We start from the raw sequence: 21,237 nt of genomic DNA, 5'->3' as shown, positions 1-21,237 counted from the left end.
TTCTTATGTCACTACACATGGAACGTCCGCACTATGTACAAGAGATCAAAGACAGCCCAAGTCCTCTATGAAATGAAGAGATTACCACGTGGCGCAAGACCGTCAAGGACGAGCTGGTAACAGTGATGGACGTCTCTTGGGGCAAGGCTCAACCTGTTGCCAAGGACAGGAAAAAGTGGAGGGAACTCTTTGCGGCCTTGTCCCATAGGGGATCAAGATGATTAACTAACCAACTAGTCGAGTTTACCATGGGAGTCCAGTTTACCATGGAAGTCCAGTTTACCATGGGAGTCCAGTCTATCATGGGAGTCCAGTTTACCATGGAAGTTCAGTTCACCGTGGAAGTCCAGTTTACCATGGAAGTCCAGTTCACCGTGGAAGTCCAGTTTACAATGGGCAGGAGTCAGAAACTTGCCGCTCCAGAGCCGCATGCGGATCTTTAAGGACTGCTTCGTGACGTCTCGTTTTCACCACACAGTGCATTGTGGCTCTTGAAATGTAGATTTTTTTTACCGAAATCGAAAAAAAAGTATCTTTTTGTTACTTTGGTTGCCGGCCTCTGTGCTAAACGAATGAACTAACTTCTGAAACCCTCATCCACATCTCTGTTACATACTGCCTGGCCATTTGGTCCCACGCAGACCTTCCTGAATCCATGTTGAGCAACCCTTGTGGATGGGGGCGGTGTGTGTGTGGTTACTACAACAACAACACATAGCGAGTGAAAGGTGTGGCAGCAACGTTTCCGCTCCGTACCGCGGTGTGCGTGCTAACCGTAAACAAAAACACGCGGCCCGTCCGTTTCACAGTGGAAGTTAAATATCTCGTGACGTCATTCTCAAGATGAGGTGTCGTTGGTCCAAATTTGTCTGCATATATATAAATAAGTAATATTTAAAAATACTTTTTTTTAAACACGCTTTAATGAAATGTACCGTACTCGTCATGGCAGAACTCCACGACTCCTGGAAGTGGCCGCAAAGCTTGCCATAACGTAAAGGAACCGTGGTGATTTACAGCCAATGTCAGTTGAGCGTGGACAATTAGACCCAAGCTGAAACATAACATATAAAAATGAATGTTTAAAAATACTTTTTTTATAGTATATAATATTGTCATCAGTATGACATAAGTATACCAAGTTTGCAGTCGATACCACATTGGGAAGTGGGTTAAAATTGAGTTACAATATTTGAGGATACGACAACGACAACAACAGACAGAGTGAGTTAAATGAAAGCGTGTAATAATGAAAAAATATGCCCCCAAATTTACTCAGTTGGAACCTACGTATCAATCACCCCGTCCTACTGCAAATACTCAACATGACCCCGGGATAATTCAAACAAGTATAATTCAGTATAACGGGTGCTTCATCAAACATCACTTGCCCCAACAGTATGTTAAGCCTTTTTGGTGGATCTTTGTCTTTGCAGGTGAGCGCAATGGAGACTTTCAGGTTGACACCATGTGCCAGGACAACAAACACATCTTAAACGTTCGCCAAAGCGTTATCAGAAAATGTGCCATCATGAAACAGGTCTGTTATGCTCTGTGATTTAAACAAGGGTTCTAAGATATGCCGTCCCATGTCTACGTACATGCAATGCTATTTCAAGAAAAAACCCCGGTGGGCTGGTAATTGCAAGACAGACAATTATTTTTTTGGTGTACTATTGTAGAAATTACGCAATTGACTGTCACGGCAGTGTGTGTTGACCATAAAATGCCACTTCTGTGGTCAAAAGGAGGGAGAGTATGACATTGTATTGGGACCAATCATTGTACTCCTCGTGTAATATGATCTAAGCACTCTATGTACGTATGTTGAACTTCTTTCGCGCCGTACGTAGGCAACCGTGGCTAATCGGAGGTGCGGGGTAGGACAACAAACCAAACACACAAAAAGTAGCTATCAAGAAATGAGTTTTCAAACTATATTTAAGGGCACATAGCTCCCAGTGGCTTCATAATATCGGAAGGAAGATCGTTCCAGATGGCTGCAGAAGCGCACCTGAAAGCGCGCGATTGGGTGACCGTTTTTGTTCGATGGCCAGCCAGAAAGCTGCTGAGAGGATGACCGAAGCTCTATACGTATGCGCGTACTTCGCCTCAACGAGTACCTCGTGTGATGTGTAAACATCGCCACTGGGGAGACAAAGGTGGCAGGGAATGGTGTTGGCCACCCACCTCGTCATGTAGCATGCTGGCCTTCATAGGTGATCGCTAACAGCACTTGCCCCAACATTCTGTTAAAAGGCTATACGGTCAACAATTGAGTACCACTAGCCTTGCGTAGGAATGTGGAATTTCCATTTCTGGCCCAGGTCCAAGGATGAGCACTGCTCCGTTGCTAAAGAGAAGGTGAAACCGTGATCGTGTTTGACTCCCTTTCCATGAGAGAGTTTTCCTCATGTGGCCTTGATTGTCAATGTGGTCTGTTCTTCTATAACGCCGCATGCCATTTTCATAACGCGAATTGGATATAACGTGATGGATGTTTTGGGGAACACATTTTCTTTTTTATAACGCAATGCGAATTGGATAGAACGCGATCGAGCGAACGCAACAACGTCGCGCGGGTAGGAATAAGCGGTCGTACGGCTGCCTCGGCGTAACATCATCGCACAAGGCGGGATGCTGCTGGATGCTCTAGATGCTACCCATTCGCATCAGTCTTTGTTCGGCCTGTGTACGCATCTCACGTGTTATCGCAGACTGGGCCTTACCCCTATATTATGATTTAATAGAATGCAATTTTTTCCATAACGTGGTGTTCTTCAGGAATGCAACTACCGCGTTACAGGAGAACACGACTGTTCATGTTAAATGCGTGTCCCTCTGCGTGTCCCTGCGTGTCTGCAGATCTGGATGCCGGCCTTCTCGGTGTGCTGCGTGTTCTGGATCACCTTCACCCTCTTCCCAGCCATCACCGTTCGCGTCGACACCGTCACTGACGATAGCAAATGGAGTCAGTTGATCACTCGCAGATTTTTCTCCTCAATCCAAAATAAAATCCCAAACAAATATTTCCAAATAACTCGATATGTTTGCGTGTATGTTGAACTTCTCTCGCACTGTACGAAGCCAACCATGCTTATCGGAGGTGCGATGTCTGGTTTCCCTAGGCAAGGCCAAGATGACACGCGCATACCACGTTTCATTCATCCGCTTCCCTTAACTGTGCAATGTCCTACTATCTCTCATAAACGCTTCTCGACCCTTACGATGTTGTTTGTCTACCTAACTGAACACACGCACGCACACCCGTGACACCACACCTGAACACTGCATCAGTGCTACAGAGCTTTATATTAATTCCGCCATCAACAATGTTGTTGCGTCATTTAGTCGCAGAAGCATCTGAGCATGTGTTAATAACAGAACTGTAATTCTATAAGCCTGAGCCCTTTCCCTGTCCTTGTTTAAAGTGACATCTCGCGTGGCTCTCAGAGCCTTTAATTTTTTGTTGTTGCCAGGTAACGCCCACTGAGCGATATAGTTATTTTTCAGAAGTGACCTGGCCACAAATGACAGCTCAGTGAAATGGCTTATCACAGGGAAATTTATCGGAGCCAAATACTCTAAACGCGTGATGTTGATTCTAAATGTGGAAGGAAAACCCGGAGGACCCGGAGAAAAACCAAAGCGACCACAGGAACAGAGAGAGAATGTGCAAACTCCAAATTAATTTTCATGAATTTACCCGAGCACAGACAAACTTGCTAATATGGGGATTGTCAAATCCTGGTCCACGATCCAAGACAAAACTAAGTTCAGCATCAGAGCGACGCTCAATAGAGATGCCGTGCATTGGCTTCTCATGCTCACGATTGCCCTCCCTTCCCCCCGCCCCATCACGCACACAGAAACATTCTTCCAGCCAGTGTTCGGCTTCCTCGCATTTGGCTTCAGTGACTTCGTGGGGCGCAGCCTCACGGCCCTCTACATGTGGGTGAGTGTCAGCCCATTTACACCGTGCCATTCTTGCACCTCTTTAACCTCGCTGTTGTTTTGTGAAAGGAAAAAAATGCCTCCTTCACATCTCTCTTTCTCCGCTAAAAAAATATATTTTTTAGACACATACCATCGGCCACACAGCATTCTGGGAGTGCATCATTTCAGCAGCATTCGGTTCAACAAAAGTCAGGTCAATTTTATTATTGGTTCGACATGTAGCGCCTTTCTGGCCCAAATCTGGCAACCCCAAAGCGCCATCACCACATTAATGCTCAAACATCAAAATAGACAAGTAAACTTTGGACATGTGGTGTCTCTCCAAGCAGAGTCACGCTCGCTTCAACCAATCCTGTTGAGCTGCCAGATGTGTTACGGTCAAGGGCGCCACCCTCTCTGTTATATACGGGTCCATGTCCAATGGGAAACTCTAACGCTTTTAAATCTTGACTTAAAGCTTTCATAACTGCAGGAATTCATTTTTCTTTGGGTCTTTCGGTAAAATCACGTAGGTAAAAAAATAAAATTAATAAAAGAAAAAGAAAATCTAAATCACTACGTTTCGGAGGCAACACAAGCTTCCGTCTTCAGGTGGAACCGTCACAGCACGATAGCTGTATCAAGTAAGAACAATTCCAAGAAAACCGTCCTTGTATATATACTGGTTGAGGGTGGGAGGAGCCAAGGCAGGCCCCTGGATCGGAGTTTTGTATTATTATTATTGTGAGGTTGGTGCGGCTGAAGCCGCTGCTAGGAATGAGCCTTTACTGTGTAGACTTGTTGAACTGGGAGGTTCCAAGAGTTGTTAAGGTGCGGCTGCTGTAAAGGTGCGGCTGCTGTAAATGGGTCTGAGCCTTTGTTATGTAGATGAAACAGCCCTTTGCTACGTTGCTGGGATTAATTCTAGATTTGCCAAATATGTGTGGTAAAACTTAAAGCAGGAAACCAGTGTATGAAAAAAGAAACTCTACGGTAACTGAAGAATGGTGCCTGTCAAATAAGATTTTACTTTTATTAATTAAATTTTAATGTTTTACCTACGTGACTTTACCGAAAAAACCTAAGGATATGAATCCTTGCAGTCACGAAAGCTTCAAATCTAGAATCACGTAGATAGGTTAAAAGAAAATGATAAATAACAATAAACTACGACGTTTCAATCACAACACAAGTGATCGTCATCAGGAGGAAAAAAGATGGGAAAAGCTGCTGAGGCAGGCTGTTTTAAAGGTTTAAAATGGGTGTAGCCCAAGGGTCATAAACGAAGTGGGTGGGGCAAGTGATGTTAATGTGATAAATTAGCATGTTAATCGAAGGTCGCAGAGCAGCAACGTCGAGCTCGGCGAGCGAGGTGGCTGTGTTAGTGTAGGAAATTTTACCTGTTAATGTAAAATCAGAGAGCCGAAAATAACAACTAACATCGGAAGGTGGTAGGATGGAAACATCACAGCCAGTTATGACTTAAACTGGTTGATAACGTCCTTTCAGTGATTGCTCAGTTTATACCCATCTTCTAGATTTAAGTTGTGTCTGTGTCTGTATATGTGGATGGCTTCATGAACGAATCTTTGCTGATAGCCAGTGTGAGCCCACCGCATTAAAACAATGATCAGCCATGGCCGAGGTATTGGTCCTACCATGTTTCAGATCTGCCTTATGTTCACAAAATACGGTCCGAGACATGTCGCTTAGTTTCCCCAATGTAACTACTGCTGTAGACACAGCCTAGTTTTTAGACGCCGGGGTATTGCATGTCAGGGATCACATCCTTCACAGATGGGATCAGATCACGAATTTTATGTACTGTGTTGAATCGGACCTGGATCTTGTGTTTGCTCATGATTTTGGAGATCTTTTTGGTGACCCCTGCTATGTATGGCAAGGTGATGGTTTTGATTGGTTATTTCCCAACGGTTGGGGTAATAGCTTTACGGATTGTGTAGTCTGAATATCCATTCATCTTGAGAGCTTGGTGTACGTGTTTCAGTTCACTGGCTAGGTGATGATGGTAGGAAATACACCAAGCTCTATGGTGGAGAGTTTTGATGGGATAATTCTTCTGGGAAGGATGGTGGTGGAAGTCAGGTTTTAGATATGTGTAGTGAGTCCAACTGAGTCGCAGACGTTGTCTTGGGAGCAACACTATTTATTACATCAACTCAACACAACGTAATGTAACCTACACTCGGGTGTTGAATGCCCATCTAACCACGCTACGGCAGAACTAGACATGGTCTCGCTATCCCAGTCTGGACCACGAGCTGGGTCCCGGACTGCGTGGCTACAGGCTTCTTCAACCCGACGTGAATCTTCACTCACCAACAGTCAAGAACCCCGAGCCTCGGGCTGGGGCTGGCTCTGCCTCTCACCCCGCCCACCTTTTCGATCTCTCTGGCCATTTCCCAAAGGCTTCCGAGAGCTCTTCTATACCACATGACCACCCAGCGACCCCCGTCCACCGGTGGCCCTCCTCCAATATCATCCGGTCACGTGTCGGCAGGTCAACCAGCGTATCATGCCCAAAGATAACCCTGGCTGGCTGACGCTCTCTCTCGCTCCCTCACTGGGAGCCCGCACCACACATTGTACGTGGTGCCTCTGCGCTAATCAGTGCTCACCCAAGCCCCGCTAGGGCTGGTACTACGCCCAGTAAGCGGGCTGCACATAATGACAACATATTATCTGCCGTGGCCTCGCAAGCCCGGCACCACACAGTGACATTCACAGTCACTATATATGCATCTGTATGGGTGGCTTTCCTGTAGACAGAGTGTCCCATTGAGCCACCTGGTCTCCTTTCGATTAAAACACCCAAGAATGGTAGCTTGCTATCCTTTTACACCTCCATGGTGAATTTGATGGCTGGGTGTATGGAATTGATGTGGTTGAGGAATAGATTGAGCTGGTCGGCCATGTGGCTGGATGACGAACGTGTCATCTACGTGCCTCTTCCACAAGGACGGGCGTAAAGTGGATGCCTGGATGGCGTCTGTCTCAAATTTTTACGTTAAAACATTGGCTACAACTGGAGAACCCATTGGGGTACCTTCAACTTGTTTGTAGAAAGTTCCATTCCAGGTGAAGTAAGTGTTGGTGAGGCAGTGTCTCACCAGGGCCGGTACATCAGCATTCAGTCCTTGTTGGACCAAATTTTCAATGATTGCAATGGTGTCAGGCACAGGAACGTTGGTAAACAAAGAGACTACATCGAAACTAACGAGCAAATCACCTGGAGATAGTGAGATGTCCTTAATTAACGATACCAAGTGAGCTGAGTTAAGTACAGTTAAGTACAGTTGAGGTGGTCTTACCAGTGAAAGGTCTCAGGCAGAAATCGGGCCAGTTTGTACAGGTGGGTGAGTCAATGATGGAGACGATAGGACAAAGGGGTGTACCTTCTTTATGGATTTTTGGTAAGCGAAACAATCTGTGTGGTCTAGCAGCAGAGGGTTTTAAGGAAAATTGCTTGGTTGGTACAATTATGGTAACTAAAAGTGATATAGTGAATAGGGTTGGGGTAAAGAGAGGGTGGTTAGTGAGTACCGAAATTCCGGGTGTGCCTAGGGATGGAGGGAAGAATGGGCCAGGGAGAAGAGGTGGGGGTCTTGAGGGAGGAGCGGAAACTACACAGGGATGGTGCTTCTCACTTAATGTGGAGGGTAAGTTTGTTCCAGTGCAAGGGGGGTGAGTAGGGAAAAGGAGCAGAAACGGGATTGTGCACAAAATAGAGGGGGGAACGGTGAGAAGTCGGAGAGATTGAGAGTGGAGCAGGCGGGAGGCGAGTTAAAACGAGACGAGCGAAGCAAAGTAAGGTGGGGCAAGGCCATGAAGAGATTTAAATACCAGCATAAGAAGTTTGAATAGACACCTGTAGTAGATGAGGAGCCAGTGCATTTCTATAAGAAGGTGCGGGAGCAGTGTGGTAGGTTGTAAATGAAACGTGCAGATGCATTTTGGATCTGTTGTAGTGGAATGAACGCATATGCTGGGAGATCGAGTAGGAGAGCGTTACAGTAGTCTAGCTGAGGGAAGATGAGTGAGTTTATTAGTAGTTTGGTGGTGGACTGAGTGATGAGAGGATGTATTTTGTGAATGCTGACAAGGTGGAAACAACAGGTGTGGGTGATGGCAGAGATGTAAGAGGCGGGGGAAAGGGAGGAGTCAAAGAGGACACCAAGGTTATGGCAGAAGGGACAGGGGTAAGTGAGAAGGGTGGGAAGGTGATGGTGGGGGTGGGTTGAGTGGAAAGAGCAGTGGGGTAAAAGATAACCTTGAGTTTAGAGGGGTTGATGGCAAGGAAGTGAAGTGACATCCAAGACTGAAGGGCGGTTAGGCAGGCGGAAATGCGAGAAGAGAGGTCCAGAGTGAAAGTGGAGAAAGAGAATAATATTTGGATGTCGCCGGTATAGAAGTGGTGGAAGAAGTTAAAGGTGGAGATGAGTGTGTTTCGAGAGGGGAGATGTGGATATGGAAGAGAAGGGGGCCCAGGTCAGAGGCTTGGGGAACACCTGCTTTGACGAGTGAAGGAGGAGTGCAGGGGTGATTGAAGGAGACCGAGGATGAGCGTGAGGAGAGTTACGATTGGAACCAGTTGGATGATGGACAGTGTCAAAAGCCCAGGAGAGGTCGAGGAGAACGAGGAGTGAGGAGAGAAGAGCGTGGAGCTGAGTTGATCACGTGGTTCTGGATGGTAATTAGTGCAGTTTCTGTGGAGTGGAGCGGGCAAAAACCAGACTGGTGGAGTAGGTAGAGGGAGTGGGTGACGATGAAGTTGTTTAGGCTGGGAGTGGACAAGACGCTCGAGAACTTTGGAGAGGAAGGGAAGCAGGGAAATAGGATGGTAGTTTGAGATGAAGTTGGCATCGAGGGAGGGTTTCTTAATGAGAGGGGTAATGGTGGCCGACTTGAAATTAGCAGGAAAGGCATCTGAGGATAGAGAAAAATGGAAATAGAAGAGTAAGTAGGAAGGATAGAGGGGAGGACTGAGGTAAGAAGGGGAGCAGGGATGGGGTCAAGGGGTGCGGTGGTGAGATGGACTTTGGAGATGGTAACAGAGAGTTCCTCCAGAGTCATGGGGGAAGTTGGTGAGGGCAGGCGGAGTAGGGAATTGGTGAGGCGCTAAGGATGGAAGAGGCTCGGTGGGGAACGGGGAAGCTAGGAAAGAGGAGCGAATGACATTTGTTTTGGAAGAGAAGAAAAGGGAAAAGTCAGTAGCAGAAAGGCCAGTAGAAAGGGCAGGGAGGAGTTGGGGGGTGGGTGGAGAAGGTTATTAAGGGTAGAGAAGAGCAAGCAGGGATGAGAAGAAAAGCAGGAAATTAAGAGTGTGAAAGTAATAATGTTTGGCTACTTCCAGCGATGATAGAAATGGCCACAGTAGGGAGATGCTATTGGAGAGGGAAGGGTTGGTGGTGATGCGCTCTCCACGTATGCTCGGATTTGGGCAGAGAACAACGGCTTGATTGGATGGAGGGGGTTAGACAGGGCTGGGGGGGCTTCGGACGGTGGGAGCGGGTGCGCAAGGGAGCAAGGAGGTTGAGTGATGTGTTGATGGTGGAATGTAAGATGGCAGAGGCAGCGTCTGGGTGGAGGGAGGAAAAAGAGTGCAAGGAAGAGAGATAAGGAGGAGATCCAAGAGATTAGGGATGCGGAATCTAGTGAGCAGAGATTGCGGGAAAGAAAGTGGTGGGGTTGAATGGGGCTGGGAAGGGGTGGGCTGGGTACGGTGATGGTGAGAGGCGAAAGTGGTCCGATGGAGGGCGGGGGCAGGGATCAGTTACAATGGGGGAAGTCTCGCAATCTGATATAAAGATGAGGACGAGGATGCTGCCTGAGGAGTGAGTAGGGGGTGAGGTTAGGAGACCAAGGTCGAAAGAGTTAGTGAGGGCAAGGAGGGTCGAGGCAATGGAGGGAAGACTAAGATCCAGATTAAAATCACCTAGAAGAATAAAGAGGTGCGGTAGAGGGGGGACAGTGGAAAGAAGACTGTCAAGGTGGTCGAAGAAGAGGATAGAGGGACTGGGGGGACGATAGATACTGAGGAAGGTGATACAGTGGAGGGAGGAGGATAATTGGTGTTCAAAGGAGGGGAAGGATGGGATAGTGGGGAGTGTAGGCGCAGGGATCCAGGATGGAGGATTGAGCAAGTCTACGCCTCCACTTTTGCCCACCAGACGAGGGATGTGGGAAAAGGAGGCAGAGGATGAAAGGGCAGAGGGGGTGGCGGTGATATAGGGGGTGATCCAGATTTATGTGATCGCGAGGGCGGTGGATTTAAGGGAGAGAAAAGCATGCAAGGTGGAGGCATATTTACTGCACACGGAATGAGAGTTCCAGAGGCCTAATTTGAAGGAAAAATCGGCGGATGGTGGGGTAAGAGTTGGACGGGAGTATGTGGTGAATGTGGTAGTGGATGAAGGTGGCGATGGGTGAGGCCGGTTGTGCGTCCTCTGCCACTCCTGCAGCCATGGAGGAAGTTTCTGGGCCTGGGCCAACAAGAGTCCTTGAGCAGCCCAAGATTTAGGAGATTGACCAGGATACGTGGTCGAACAGCCGGTAGTCTTGAGCATTTGGCGATATGGCGGAGGTGGCTGTACACGATGGGACCAGGGTTGGAGTAGATGCCGGCGAGTGGGCGGGGGGGGGGCAGGGGCGGGGGGTTCCACCAGAGCAACCCCGTAGGTCACCCGACGGTCAGCCGAAGAGCCACGGTGGAGCAAGGAGCCGCGCAGGAAGGCAGCACACTGCGGTGCCACAGCAACGTGGAAGATTGCGGAAAAGCGGGGGGGTGGGAAGGGTGGGAAGGGGGGTATGGGAAGCGGGGATGGGAAGGGGGGCTGGAGCAGGAAATCGCTGCCTGCGGGTGTGGCGCCATCTACCCGAAAAGCGAGTTAGGTTCCAGAGGTCGGTTTGTAAGTTGATTTGTTCAACTTTACTCCTGTCGATTCCAAACGTGTTGTACGGAATGTACACTAAATACGGGGAATGGCTTAAAAAGTTGTATCATCTCTTATAAATGTAGATGCCACTGGTTGTTCATGTTCTGTAGATGCCACTGGTCCTTTATGTTCTGCAGATGTAGATGACACTGGTTCTTCATGTTCTGCAGATGTAGATGCCACCACTGCCATCTATTGCACGGCGGTTGAACTAATGACTCTCGGTCCAAACGGGCAACTTGACATACGGCCTGGTGTGTTCGTATCTCTGAACGTTCTTAAGCCGAATGTTCGTAAGTAGAGAAGTCCCTGTATTTGTTAACAATCGTCCCTGACAAGTGACTTTGTGGCCCAGTGGGTGGCTCTCGCTCGATCAGAGCACAAAGGGCAGCACTGGAGGTCCTGAGTGTGAATTCCACGTTCCAGGAAATCTATATTTTCTATCACAAATTAATATTATAACATTGAAGTAATTCACTGTATATATATTTAAAACCTTGAGCAATATTTTACAGCGGTATTAATTTCAAAAGGCAAAACCTTGGGGGCATCCTCCTGTCGGAACGTTTACACTCATAACCAATCCAGAGTTTACCTTCTGAAACAAATGCTGCCGGAAATCATTGGTTTGGAAGGCCCATAGGCTGTTGAACCTATATCCTATTTATCTAATTATTTTAGCAGTAACATTAAACGAGACTTTTATCTGATTTGTGTATAATTTGCTCCATCAACTGATACATCCCAGCAGCTTTTTATATGTTGAGCTTCTTTCACACCATACGTAGCCAACTGTGCGAATCCGAGGTGCGGGGGACGGATGCTGCCCCTACAAACACCAGTGTATGTGTTTGTGCGCGTCTCCTGCTCGCGTATGTGTGGGCATTGTGTTTGCGTAGCGGTTAGCGCGCCACGCTACAAACCCGGCAACCCGAGTTTGATTCTCGTTTGCGGCAACAACACCAGTAATGATTATCGAAACTGGTCATGGGCATCCCCTAGGTTGACTCAGCCTCAAATGAGTACCTAGTGTGGTGTGTAAACATCGCCACTGGGGAGACAAAGGCGGTCGAGTGTAGTGTTGGCCACCCACCTCTCGTGTACGGTGTCGGCCTTCATAGGTGTCACTCGCTAACAGCACTTTCCGCAAGTCTGCTAAGGCTATACGGGGGGATCTTTGTGTTGTGTTTCTTGTGCGTATGTGCCCAGCCCAAGGCGGACAGCTGGTGGCTGCCGGTGCTGGTGGTGCTGCGTCTGGTGTTCGTTCCGTTGCTCCTCCTCTGTAACATCGCCTCCAGGCCCCTGGGCATAACCCCCTTCAGACACGACGCCGCCTTTGTGATCATCATGCTGCTGATGGGCACAAGCAACGGTTACCTTGCCACGCTGTCCATGAGCTATGGGCCCAAGTAAGTGAACGCCGTACCGGTGAGATGTTAATTCCCTCGCCTGGTACGCAGGAGGTCGTGGGTTTGATCCCGACCCTGACGCCTGCTGCTGTATATTTGGAGTTTGCGTGTCTCTCTCTCTCCCCGTGGTCGCGTGGATTTTTTCTCCGGGTCCTCCGGTTTTCCCCTCCTTATTTAGAAATGTGCGTTTGGCGTATTTGGCTGCTATATATTTCCACGTGATGATAAGCCACTTCGTTGAGCTATCATATGTGGCCTGGTCGCTTCTGAAAAAGAGCTAAATATAGCTTCGTGGGCCTTACCTGGTAATATAAAACAATGTTTAGTGTACTGCACTGCAATACGACTCCTGCACACTTGCACTGGTAATTGTGCTATTGGATGTGATAACAAAATTGAGCCTGATTAATGTAGAGATGTAGTCGTAGCCTTTCGCGACCAATATTTTCCATTAAAGAGGTTTTTGGTTTACATCGCGTAAATATAAATGTTTCGTTAAACCCGCCACCACCCAACACAGCCAATTAGTAAGGTTTGTCACGTAAAAAAAACATGCCAATTCATTAATGGTACAGCACACCGGTGTGTTGGAGAGTAAACCCAAAACATTTACTGTCGGGTGGTGGCGGTTTTAACGACACGCTCTAACCCAAAAACCTTTATTATGTATCATGTAGCGTTTGTTTCTTGACACCGGGACTGGGGCAGCCACTGTTCACCAGGGGGAAGGGCAAGCGGGCTTGTGCCGCTGTTGTCCATGCACTGTAACAATAGTTCCAGCTCATACAGTATATACACAGCTGTGACTCATAACAACAGCAGCCGCCGTTCACCACTTAGTGGCAGTGACATTACCACAGGACTTGTGCCTGGCGAGGCACATTTTTAGGCCACGTGAAGCATCGAAGGCTCGCTGTCAGGAGGTCAGGGGACAGACCCAGGCCGCATGGGTTGACTGACATGACTGGCAGATGCACCAATTGTGCCCGCTATTGTGCCAACTTGCTGCATTTTAGCCACCCGGCACTTCGAGGCGAATGTTTGTGAGCATCGCTCCTCTGCCCTCCGTTGTTGTTGGAGGGTGACTGCCTCCAACTGCCCAGTAGCGTCCTTCACGAGCCTCCTCCACAAAGGCTGACCTTGACACCGCTGGTACCAGTCGTCGGCAAGTCCACTCGGCTTCACATCCTCCTGTACCGCATCAGTTCATCTCTTCTGTAGCCCATGCCATGCCCGTTTAGCCCCCTCCATCTGGCCAAACAGAGAGTGTTCGGGCATGTGGTGGCTGGGCCTAGCCCAATGCAATCTTGCCTGCTGGAGGAGCTCACCGATTCATCTCGCACACATGTGTAGTGTATCAAATTACTCACACTGACACGGAGTAACAGAGCACCTGCTTACACTGTATTAATCCTACTCTCGCACCAGTTGTAGGCACACCTATGATTGCCTCTCACTGTGATCACACATGCCGCTTCCTCCTCCTACCTGCTCTTATCTACTCGGCCCCGCACCTACTCTTCTCCATCTTGCCAATGCTCCCTGCTCTCACCTACGCTGCCTCGCACCCACTTACCCGTCTGTCCCTGGCGGGGGGATCAGCCAACACCCGCCCGGCGATGAGGTGAGGGGCGAGGTCCCGTTGACGGACCGAGCGGCAGTGGCGAGACGTCTCTTCTCTTGATCCCCAAACAACACCTCGCTCGACTCACGCACACTCCTGCTTATATATCCCTCATCATTCCGAGTCCTCACGCCTCTCCCACTTGCTAATCCCTAATTATCGCCTCCAGCTCCCGCCTCTGCGGCGCCTACTCCGTGCCCCAACGCTCACACCTGTTTGTTCCCAAATGCACCCTCTCAACTTTGCTCACTGTGTACATCCCTTCTCTACACATGTACACATAAAGACAAATATTCCTCGTATAGCCTTAACAGACTGTTGGGGCAAGTGCTGTTAGTGAGCACCTATGAAGGCCGGCACGGCACACGAGGGTGAGTGGCCAGCACCACGCCCAGTGACCTTTGTCTCCCCGGTGATGATGTTTACAAACTGGACCAGGTACTCATTTGATGCTGAGTCGACCGAGGGGAGGCCCAGGACCGGTTCAGATAATTCTGTGCACACACACACAAATATGCAAATGTGCATATCAATGGTTTCACCCTCTATGAAGGTAAGTAAGCTCGAACGCATCTTAATATCACCACTGGCGAGACAAAGGCAGCGGGTGGTGATCATACCACCGCCGAGCGTGACTCGTGCTGCCTTCAATAACGAATTGCTAATAATGCTTGCCGCATCAGTCTACGTCGGCTAAACGGAGGATCTTTTTCTTTGCAGGGAAGTTGTGGGGTATAGATCCCCACGCGCCCCCAGAGTGTGATTTACGCCATTCCGCACGATGGCTGAACATACGGCATGTTTGCAGAAATGTTTTCCCCATCGCTGGTGAAACATTTTTTTGAAACAAAAACCCACCACACCATATAACAGATATTGGCCAAGCATCCCAGTGCTAAGAAGTTTCCTGCAAATTACTCGATTGAGATTCCCCTCCAACACACCGGTGTGCTGAATAGGCCTCGGCAAGGTAAGGTAAAAGTCAAAATGTAAAAAAAACAAGCCTGTTACCTTACCACAATACAATCACTCTACCCTACCTTTTACCCTTTAGCAGGTAAGGTAAAAGGTAAAAAGCAACGAGCCTACCTTTACCCTACCTTTTACCCTTACCCCATACAAATTACCCGATTACAGGGTAATTACTGGGGAACTACACATGAAAAAGGTTTATAACGGTAAATGCTAGGTAGAGCGCTTTATTCATATAGAATACTCTCGATGATTCCAATTTTATACGCTTGTTGTTGTCGTTGTCATTGTTGTCGTTGTCGTTATCGTCGTTGTCGTATCCTCAAATCTTGTAACTCAATTTTAACCCACTTCCCGATGTGGTATCGACTGCAAACTTGGTATACTTCTGTCATACTGATGACAATACTATATTCCAGCATAAATAAATGTATATATTTTTTTACATTATTTTTTATATGTTATGTTTCGGCTTGGGTCTAATTGTCCACGCTCAACTGACTTTGGCTGTAATTGGCCACGGTCCCTTACGTTGTGGCAAGCTTCGGGGCCACTTCCTGGAGTCGTGGAGTTCTGCCATTACTCGTACATTTAATTAAAGCGTGTTTAAATTTTTTTTTTTTAAATATTACTTATTAAATGGAGGCCACGGATTGCGCCACGGAGTTTTTAGCGGTAAACAAGGTACTGCATTTACCGGGTAATACTTCGCACTACCTTTACCCTCCCGGGTAATTCTTCTGAGCTACCTTTACCCTACCCTTTACCTTACCCCTTGGCATGTGGACACCTTTACCTTTTACCTTTACCCTTTTACCCGGTAAAAGGGTAAATTGCCTTACCTTGCCGAGGCCTAGTGCTGAACTAGTAACTAATTGGCAAGTTTTGTTTACTTGACAAACCTTCGTAATTGGCTGTGTCGGGTTTAACTAAACATTTATATTTACGCGATCTAACCAAAAAATAAGTAAAATTAAAAAAACTTTTTTTTAAACACGCTTTAGTGAAATGTACCCTACTAGTAATAGAAGAACTCCAAGACTCCAGGAAGTGGCCCCGAAGCTTGCCATAACGTAAGGGACTGTGGTGATTTACAGCCAACGTCAGTTGAGCGTCGACAATTAGACCCAAGCCGAAACATAACATATAAAAAAGATTGTTTAAATTTTTTTTTAATGATAGAATATAGTATTGTCATCAGTATGACATAAGAATATCAAGTTTGCAGTCGATACCACATCGGGAAGTGGGTTAAAATAGAGTTACAAGATTTGAAGATACAACGACAACAACAACAGACAGAGTGAGTTAATAGAAAGCGTGTAAAAACATTTATTGGGGATTTTCCATGTTACGAATAAAAATGTACTTGGTTTAAAACGGTGGAAGAAGTTTAGAAGACATTTAAGAACAACAATAATACAGGTAGGAACAACAGGTTCCCCACTGCCCACCAGGGATTATCTGTCTGTCTGTCGTGCATACTGCAACCTCCAACACGACTACAGTATCCAACACGGATCGCACGAATGCGCTGTCCAACCAAGTTCCTACCTGCCCACTTCGAAGGAATGTGCTAATATATGGTGACACCGAAGAGGTGGGAGTAATGAATAGAGAAGGCTGACCACGGTTCATAAAAAATGGCTCAAACTGTTCCATTTGTGCTCCTATGAATGTAATTCTTTGATCAGTGTTTTAAATCTTAGAAAGAAAAAAAAAACTCACATACATTGCCATTTTATTACATACAAAAAATCTGATTACTTTTAGTGTTCCGAGTATAAGAGGATTGTGAGATGAGTATGAAAATGATAGCTGTCTCTTAAACTATACACTTTTATGTTATCTTACCAGGTAAGTCCCACTAAGCTCTATACCTATTTTTCATAAGCAACCTGGCTATCACAAATGGTAACCCAATCAAGTGGCTTAGGTAGAAATTTTACAGCAGCCAAATACTCTAAACACATGATTCTAAATGTGGTGGGGAAAATCGGAGTACTCGGAGAAAAATCCACGTGATCTGACGGAAAATATGCAAACTTCAAATCGACAGGCATCGTCAGGGTCGGGATCGAGCCCAAGACCTGTATGCTAGGTGAGGGAATTAACACCAAATGCAGAGCAACGGGTTCTCTAGCTTTAAATAATAATTACTGGGCCATTCCTCAGTTGTGTCACGGGAATTGGGAGAATAGGCGCGATTGTGAGGGGAGCGTTGGCCGTACTTTCATTGCAAAATATTGGTAGGAGCGACTTTCTACAAGTAACGGTTATACGTAATGCTGCCAAAACGAACTACATAAATTGGGCTATTTTGAGTTAGACATGAAGAAACATGTTTACATATTTGCGGCTTACCATAAATTGTACATACAGTATGTACATGCATGTGTAACGGTGCGTATTCTTAGCACAACCTGTGTTACCTGGGCCTGTCCTGTGACCTGTCGGGGAGCCTTCAATACTTCGCGTGGCCTTGGAGTGCACCTGGCCTGATATGGCGGTGACGTCATGGCGGTGTCGCCGTGACGTCACCACCACTTAGTGGCGAATGGCGGCTGCTATTGTTGTTGGTTGAATTCTGCCTTCAATTGTTGTTTGTGCACATGCAACATTTAGTATTTGTGCCTGAAACGAGCCATTCTCAGTTTAGTTTGTTCTCCTATAACGCGGTAGTAGTTGTATTCCTGAAGAACGTCGTGTTATGGAAAAAATGCGTTTCAATAAATGATATGTAATATAGGGGAAACGCACAGGCCGCGATAACACGTGAGATGCATACGCAGGTCGAACAAAGACTGAGGCGCGTGGGTAGCATCTCGAAAGTATCCAGCAGCATCCCGCCTTGTGCGACGACGCTAGGCTGAGGCAGCCGTATGGCCACCATTCTTACTCGCATGACGTAGCTCCATTCACTCAATCGTGTTACATCCAATTCGCATCCACGTTATAAAAAAAAATGTGTATCCAATTCACGTTGTGCAAACAACACGCGGTGTTATAGGATAACGAACTGTACTTGACATTCAGAGTTTGGGGAACAACTACTTGTGCCGACTGGACAAATAGTTGCCGCTGCGTGCATAGGAATGACCCTACCACCACCCAATTGTGTGCTGTTCCAGCCATATTAAGGGCTCTGTTAACAATTACCCTGACATACCCAGACTAACAAAAGGGTTTGTTGTGTGTATTGTGCGTGCGTGTGTAGAAATGTCAATGCCCACCAAGCAGAGACAGCTGGCATGATCATGATGACATTCACTGCACTGGGCTTGGCGTTGGGAGGTGTCTCTTCTTTCATAATCACTTGGTATTTGTGACCTCAGTCCAAGTGGCCTGCATCTAATTTATTTTTGAGAGATTTGACCAGAATGGTGCACAACCCAACCCCTTGGATTGTTTAATTAAGGACCCCAGCACGGTTAGTTGGGGTCCAAGGAAGCTACTTTGTACTACAAGTGCTGTTGGCAACATTAGTGCTTTTGTTTTACATCAAATATTGTATTTCCGCATATGCGATAAGTATTTTTATAGATAAAAAGATATTTAATGTAATATGGAAATACAATGCAATACTGAGTGTGCCTCAATGCTCCCAGAAGAGGGCATGCGATAGTGGGTGAATGCATTATCACGTGCAGGCGGGAATGTTGCATTACAGTTTATTACTTTGTGCAATTACTTATGGCGTGTGAATCATCCGTGTACTTTACGCTCGCACTTGCATACACCATATGCGGTAAAACAAAGCAACACGCATTGCACAGTATTTATCAAATCTATTGCAATCCCAATGTAATGGTTGTTCCAGATAAGGCTACAATTCTCACCTTTATGTTAAAATATTACTGTGAAATTTGGAGAGAAAATGTACGTTATGATATTGAAATAATAGGCCCATGTACCTTTGGCTGTCCCCATCATTTTAAGCCACGTGACTATCATTGCTTATACCCTGGTTTTGTCTCCTGCAAAGTTAACCGTTCCAAGCTGCATTATGCAATTCACCATTGAAACAGTAGGTGGTGACAGAGACTTTAATGTCGTGAAATATGAAATGTGCTTTTACATTAAAAGGCCATTAAGATACTGTTCAGAGCACACGTTGCTTTGTATAATACTGATTTTAACTGACATTGAATTGTGTCTGAATAAACGCGCATTTCAAAAGCCTTCTCCACGGTGTATTTAACACGAGTGCGGTTCTTAAAATCGGAGTGGTGAACCTGGTAATCTAAATTCCATTCCTCAACCCGCAATGACCAGGGTGGTGAAGTATGGTTAAATAACCCCCATGACCGACATTGTCTGGGGGGGTGGGGGTCATCCACCAGTGGATTGACAAGGAATTATAAATGATGTAATTTTATAATGAGAAGGGTTTTTAGGGAATCCGTGGTAGCGAGATGTTAGCTACCTCGCCTGATTTGAAGGAGGTCGATCCCGACCCCCGACCCCTGACACCTATATATTTGCAGTTTGCGTGTCTTTCTCCCCGTGGTTACGTGGATTTTTTCTCCGGGTCCTCCGGTTTTGCCCTCCATGCATTATTTAGTCATCAATTCACTGGTGGAAGAGGGCTGATCCACATCTCGTCATGGGGGTAGTTTTGCCATACCAGCGTGGTCAGTGTGGGTCGATACAAAAATTGCCCCGGACCAATGCAGATGTCACTCCCCACTAATATTAGCCATGGCTCATCTGTGTACTGGACATCTGTGAAAAAGAGCTTCATAGCTCATCGGATTCCTCCAGTTTATTCTGATTCTGATTGCAATGCACCAACGTCTGGACACATTTCAAATCAACATCACACGTTAACAGAGTATTTGGCTGCTATTAAAAATTGTCGTGCGATGAGCCACTTCCTTGACTTATCATTTGTGATAGCCAGGTCGCTTCTGAAAAAAAGCAATATAGCTTCAGTGAGGCCTTACCTGGTCAAATAAAACATTGTTTAGTTTAGACGAAACTATTGAAATCTCAATTTCGATTTAAAGCTTTCGTGACTGCAGGGATTCATCTTCTTGGTTCTTTCGGTAAAGTCACGTAGAAGGGAAATAATGAAATAATACAAATAAAACATAATAAAATACTGACAATTCTCACGACGTTTCGGCCACAATGCAAGCAGCCGTCCTGAAATCTCGTCAGGCCTCACAAGCAGGAGGGTCTCGCTGGAGATGTTTTCGCCACTTTCCTGGTTGTCCATATTTATAAACCAGAGTTCCTGGAAAAAAACCCCACGTGTACAGAGATGAGGACAAGCACCTACTTGTTGTGCTGCCTCCGATTTTCTCCTCGTTGATGTCTCACGTCAATCAAAATCAGAACATGGATTAATACTGGAGGAATACGATGAGCTATAAAGCTCTTTTTCACAGATGTCTGGTAGTTTTCACAGATATTCAGTAAAACATGAGAACCCACATGTAGCAAATATGAGAATCTGCACTTTTGCTTGTTATTCAGATGAATACTTCCTCTTATTCACACGTGAATCCCCTTGCTCTCATTACCTACAGTGAGGGAAACAAGTATTTGATCCCCTGCTGATTTTGTACGTTTGCCCACTGACAAAGAAATGATCAGTCTATAATTTAATGGTAGGTGTATTTGAACAGTGAGAGAGAATAACAACAAAATCCAGAAAAACACATGTCAAAAATGTTATAAATTGATTTGCATTTTAATGAGGGAAATAAGTATTTGACCCCCTCTCAATCAGAAAGATTTCTGGCTTCCAGGTGTCTTTCATACAGGTAACGAGCTGAGATTAGGAGCACACTTTTAAAGGGAGTGCTCCTAATCTCAGCTTGTTACCTGTATAAAAGACACCTGTTCACAGAAGAAATCAATCAGATTCAAAACTCTCCACCATGGCCGAGACCAAAGAGCTCTCCAAGGATGTCAGGGACAAGATTGTAGACATACACAAGGCTGGAATGGGCTACAAGACCATCGCCAAGCAGCTTGGTGAGAAGGTGACAACAGTTGGTGCGATTATTCGCAAATGGAAGAAACTCAATAGACTGTCAATCTCCCTCGGCCAGGGGCTCCATGCAAGATCTCACCTCGTGGAGTTGCAATGATCATTAGAACAGTGAGGAATCAGCCCAGAACTACACAGGAGGATCTTGTCAATGATCTCAAGGCAACTGGGACCATAGTCACCAAGAAAACAGTTGGTAACACACTACGCCGTGAAGGACTGAAATCCTGCAGCGCCCGCAAGGTCCCCCTGCTCAAGAAAGCACATATAGATGCCCGTCTGAAGTTTGCCAATGAACATCTGAATGATTCAGAGGACAACTGGGTGAAAGTGTTGTGG

General features: G+C 46.4%; 2 protein-coding genes across 2 annotated transcripts in view; both read left to right on the top strand.

The window, feature by feature from the left end:
* Nucleotides 1-12,305, top strand: part of LOC133361686 (equilibrative nucleoside transporter 1-like) — a 37,104-nt gene extending 24,799 nt beyond the window's left edge. The window contains exons 6-9 of the mRNA XM_061580677.1: nt 1,437-1,540; nt 2,866-2,971; nt 3,870-3,955; nt 12,102-12,305. Coding sequence (XP_061436661.1) covers nt 1,437-1,540; nt 2,866-2,971; nt 3,870-3,955; nt 12,102-12,305 — 500 coding nt within the window. The remainder of the gene's footprint in view (nt 1-1,436; nt 1,541-2,865; nt 2,972-3,869; nt 3,956-12,101) is intronic.
* The window catches only part of LOC133359663 (protein S100-A1-like), a 450,535-nt gene that overhangs the window by 96,980 nt on the left and 332,318 nt on the right, over nt 1-21,237 (top strand). The gene's annotated exons all lie outside the window — the stretch shown is intronic.

This window comes from Lethenteron reissneri, chromosome 8 (assembly GCF_015708825.2).
Source record: "Lethenteron reissneri isolate LAM-NWPU_2019-01 chromosome 8, ASM1570882v1, whole genome shotgun sequence".
NCBI classification, from domain to species: domain Eukaryota; kingdom Metazoa; phylum Chordata; class Hyperoartia; order Petromyzontiformes; family Petromyzontidae; genus Lethenteron; species Lethenteron reissneri.
This window is presented reverse-complemented; position numbering and strand designations above follow the sequence as displayed.